This window comes from Centroberyx affinis, unplaced genomic scaffold (assembly GCF_046629955.1).
Source record: "Centroberyx affinis isolate AG114_WGS23_722 - 3 ecotype Tasmania unplaced genomic scaffold, CSIRO-AGI_Caff_v1 ptg002292l_1, whole genome shotgun sequence".
NCBI classification, from domain to species: Eukaryota; Metazoa; Chordata; class Actinopteri; order Beryciformes; family Berycidae; genus Centroberyx; species Centroberyx affinis.
The window spans coordinates 30,128-33,566 of record NW_027280568.1 but is presented as its reverse complement, the minus strand read 5'-3'; the positions used below and the strand labels follow the sequence as shown (position 1 = coordinate 33,566).

General features: G+C 42.0%; 1 protein-coding gene across 1 annotated transcript; it reads right to left on the bottom strand.

The window, feature by feature from the left end:
* Positions 1-1,636: 1,636 nt before the first annotated feature.
* On the bottom strand, positions 1,637-2,949 carry LOC139655517 (coiled-coil domain-containing protein 127-like). Its single transcript, XM_071532951.1, has 2 exons — positions 2,938-2,949; positions 1,637-2,217 (listed from the first exon to the last, which is right to left on the bottom strand). The coding sequence occupies exon 2, from the start codon at positions 2,096-2,098 to the stop codon at positions 1,763-1,765; it is 336 nt and encodes a 111-aa protein (XP_071389052.1). The 5' UTR covers positions 2,099-2,217; positions 2,938-2,949; the 3' UTR covers positions 1,637-1,762.
* Between the last annotated feature and the right edge of the window lie 490 nt (positions 2,950-3,439).

The following is a 3,439-nucleotide window of genomic DNA, read 5'->3' as shown; positions in this document are numbered from 1 at the left end:
ACGAATTAATAAGTATACCTACTAATACTAATAAAAACTAATACCAACTACTACTAATTAATACTAATACCAACTAACTAATACTAACTAATATGAATAAGTATACCTACTAATACTAATACAAACTAATACCAACTAGGGTTGCAAAGGGGTGGAAAATTTCCGGTAAATGTCCGGAAAGTTTCCGGTAAATTTCCATGGGAAGTTAAGCTGGGGAATTTTGGAAATATTCCAAATTGGAAACTTTCCATGGGAATTATGGGAATTTATGGGAATTTATGGGAATTAATGGGAATTTATGGGAATTAACTGGGAATTGAGGGTAATTTAATGGAAAGGTATCATATCCAAGCATAAATATTTGTTTTGTTATAAGCAGACATCCATCAAAAATAATACAATTAAAACAGATTTATTTGTAAGTAGAACTTTATCAAGTGTTAAATATTTTATTGAACAATCAATTCTTTCATTGAAGAACAAAAACATGAATGTTGAGTTAAATATTACTCATCCCCCTGACCCAACCCATTCAAAAATTAATAAAAATGCACAGGAATGCACAGTGCATGTAGGGGGCGTGGCCTCTGTAGCCCTGCAGTAAGCAGTGTGCTATGTGTGCATGTGACTGAGGAATAGCATAGATATTCAACTGTACTTGCATGATATCTGGTTGTTTTAGTCAGGATTATGCTCAAATATATTTTCCCCAACTATATTTAAGTTCCCTATTAAGAGCATACCTTCAATTTAGTAAATTCCTGGTTTATTCCCGTTTATTCCCATAAATTCCCGTTAATTCCCATAAATTCCCGTTAATTCCCATGGAAAGTTTCCAACTTTGAAAATTCCCGGAATTTTGCAACCCTAATACCAACTAATACTAATACTAACTAATTAACTAATACTCATACTAATACTAATACTAATACTAATACTAATACTAACTAACTAACTAACTAACTAATACTAATACTAATAGTAACTAATACTAATACTAATACTAATACTAATACTAATACTAAGTAACTAATACTAACTAATACTAACTAGTAGTACTAACTAAGAGTTCAATACCACACCAACAGCTGGGACTGAAGGATTATGGGAAACTGTTGTAAACTGGATTCCGGTGCGTGTCGGCTCGTCTGTGATGTCATCTCAGAGGGACGGCGCAGTACAGCGGCCGTCTGTGGCGGCCATGTTGGAAGAACCATGTGATTACAGACGCTGATGTTTATCTGTTTAAATGAAACCATTTCCACTGTGTTCAGTGTTTCCATCAGAGTTTAGTTTTACTCTCATCCAATCAGCAGTGAGACCAGAGGTTACTGTCATCCAATCAGCAGTGAGACCAGAGGACACGAAAACTCTCCACTGAAACAAGGATGATCCACAGTATCTCTCAGGAACACTCATTTACAGTAAAGATCTGTATCTATTCATTTACAGTAAAGATCTGTATCTATTCATTTACAGTAAAGATCTGTATCTATTCATTTACAGTAAAGATCTGTATCTATTCATTTACAGTAAAGATCTATCTATTAATTCTGTTAATTAACCTGTTTGCACTGAAACACATCAGAGAGAAGAGCTGCAGCCCCCCCCCCTCCCCCCTCCCCCCTGTCAGCTCTAAAAACATCTAAAAAATTAAAGTTGGTGGAAGCAGATTCAATAAGAACAGACATCCATTTTTGTCTAACCAGGTTTCAGTTAAAAACATAAAATCAACTTTATAAGTATTTTAAGTGCAGAGCAGTCAGTGTTTCTGTGTGTCCAGCTGACTCTTCCACTCCTTCAGGAAATCCCACATCATCTCTCCGTTCTGCCTCTTATCTCCGGTCCGGAGGTACGAAATGCAGGAACCGCAGCCGCGATCTTCTCTAAAGATTTTCTCCAGACCGGTTTTCATGTCGGGGATCAGGAGCTCAAACGCAGAGGCCTCCTCCAGGATCTGCGTTTCCACGAGTCGGCGGTGGGAGCGGGGGGTTCTGCTGCTGCAGAACAGATGCTGTCTCTGAACCAGCAGGTCCTCCAGCTTCTTCAGCTCAGCCTGGACGAGGTCCACCTGGTTTCTCTTGATCTTCACCTCCATCTCCTGGATCTTCGTCTCGGCTCCACGGATCTGCCACCCTGGGTTCCAGAGGTTCAGAGGGGGTTAGGGACTGCTGACAGGACCACGGCTCCGTGTCACAGGAACGGAGGTCTGGAGAACTTCTGGTCAGAAAATGTTGGATCAAAGACCTTGTGGATCCAGAGGAGCCGTTTGATTGGCTCAGAGTTTGAAAACACGACACCTCTGGTCCAGGTAGAAACAAGTTTCCTTTGTTAGTGTAATAAACGCTAAAAATGGATGAAAACTTCGACTTAAGCTTCAGTTTGCTGAAGCCTTTACAGCTTCTTAGCTCCAAAACAGGGATGTAACAGCTGTTTACGTTTGATTTATCAAACCTGAACGACACCCTGTGATGCATTATGGGAGAGAGAAATGTATATTTTCAGAAGTCAGTAATGGTGGAACAGGAAGCTAAAGGCCAAAGGGACTGAAGCTGCTGCTAACCCTAACATGAAAATAACGAGTGGGGAATGTGAGCAGCAGGCTCCGCCCCTCGCCTAGTTTGATTGGTTTGAAGCATGACGACAGCCCACAGAGGCTCCGCCCTTTTCTAACTAACTGCTCTGCTTGAAGTTCTCCAGACCTCCGTTAGTTTGAGACGGAGGTCTGGCTACACGCCACAGATCAGATTGTGACAAAACATCATGTTTGTTACTTCATCTTTCGTGGTGGACGACATGTTTACTGTTTCCTTGTCATACATGGGAAAGCACTTTTGAGAAGAAGAAGAACAAGAAGAAGAAGAGGAAGAAGAAGAAGAAACTGAAGCATCTTGACAGTTCAGGATTTGGTTTTCATGTCAGGTTCTACCAACTTACAGAGAACTGTGACTGCTGACACGCCCACAGCAGCTGCTGCTGCTGGAAGCAAGTATGATGACCATCTTCCTCCTGCTCCTCCTGCTGCTCCTCCTCCTCCTGCTGCTCCTCCTGCTCCTGCTGCTCCTCCTGCTGCTCCTCCTCCTCCTGCTGCTCCTCCTCCTCCTCCTGCTCCTCCTGCTCCTCCTCCTCCTCCTGCTGCTCCTCCTGCTGCTCCATTTAAATCTTGGTCATCGTTGAGGTTGTTCATTGTTTCTGAAGGGAAGTTCTGAGGTGAATTAACATGTGATTAACATCTAATCTCAGGTTTTTTCACAGCATGAATAGTGGTCGGTGTCTTGTAGCGTCACAGAGCGACACAAGGAAATAAATCCTGCTGAACTGGGTGAACTGGGTGAACTGGGTGAACTGGGGGTTTGTTACTGGCTCCTCTGCAAAGGAAACCTCTCTACCTGAACCTGATGAAGGAACATGTAGAGGAGGTCTGGTGCTCTGCTGAATT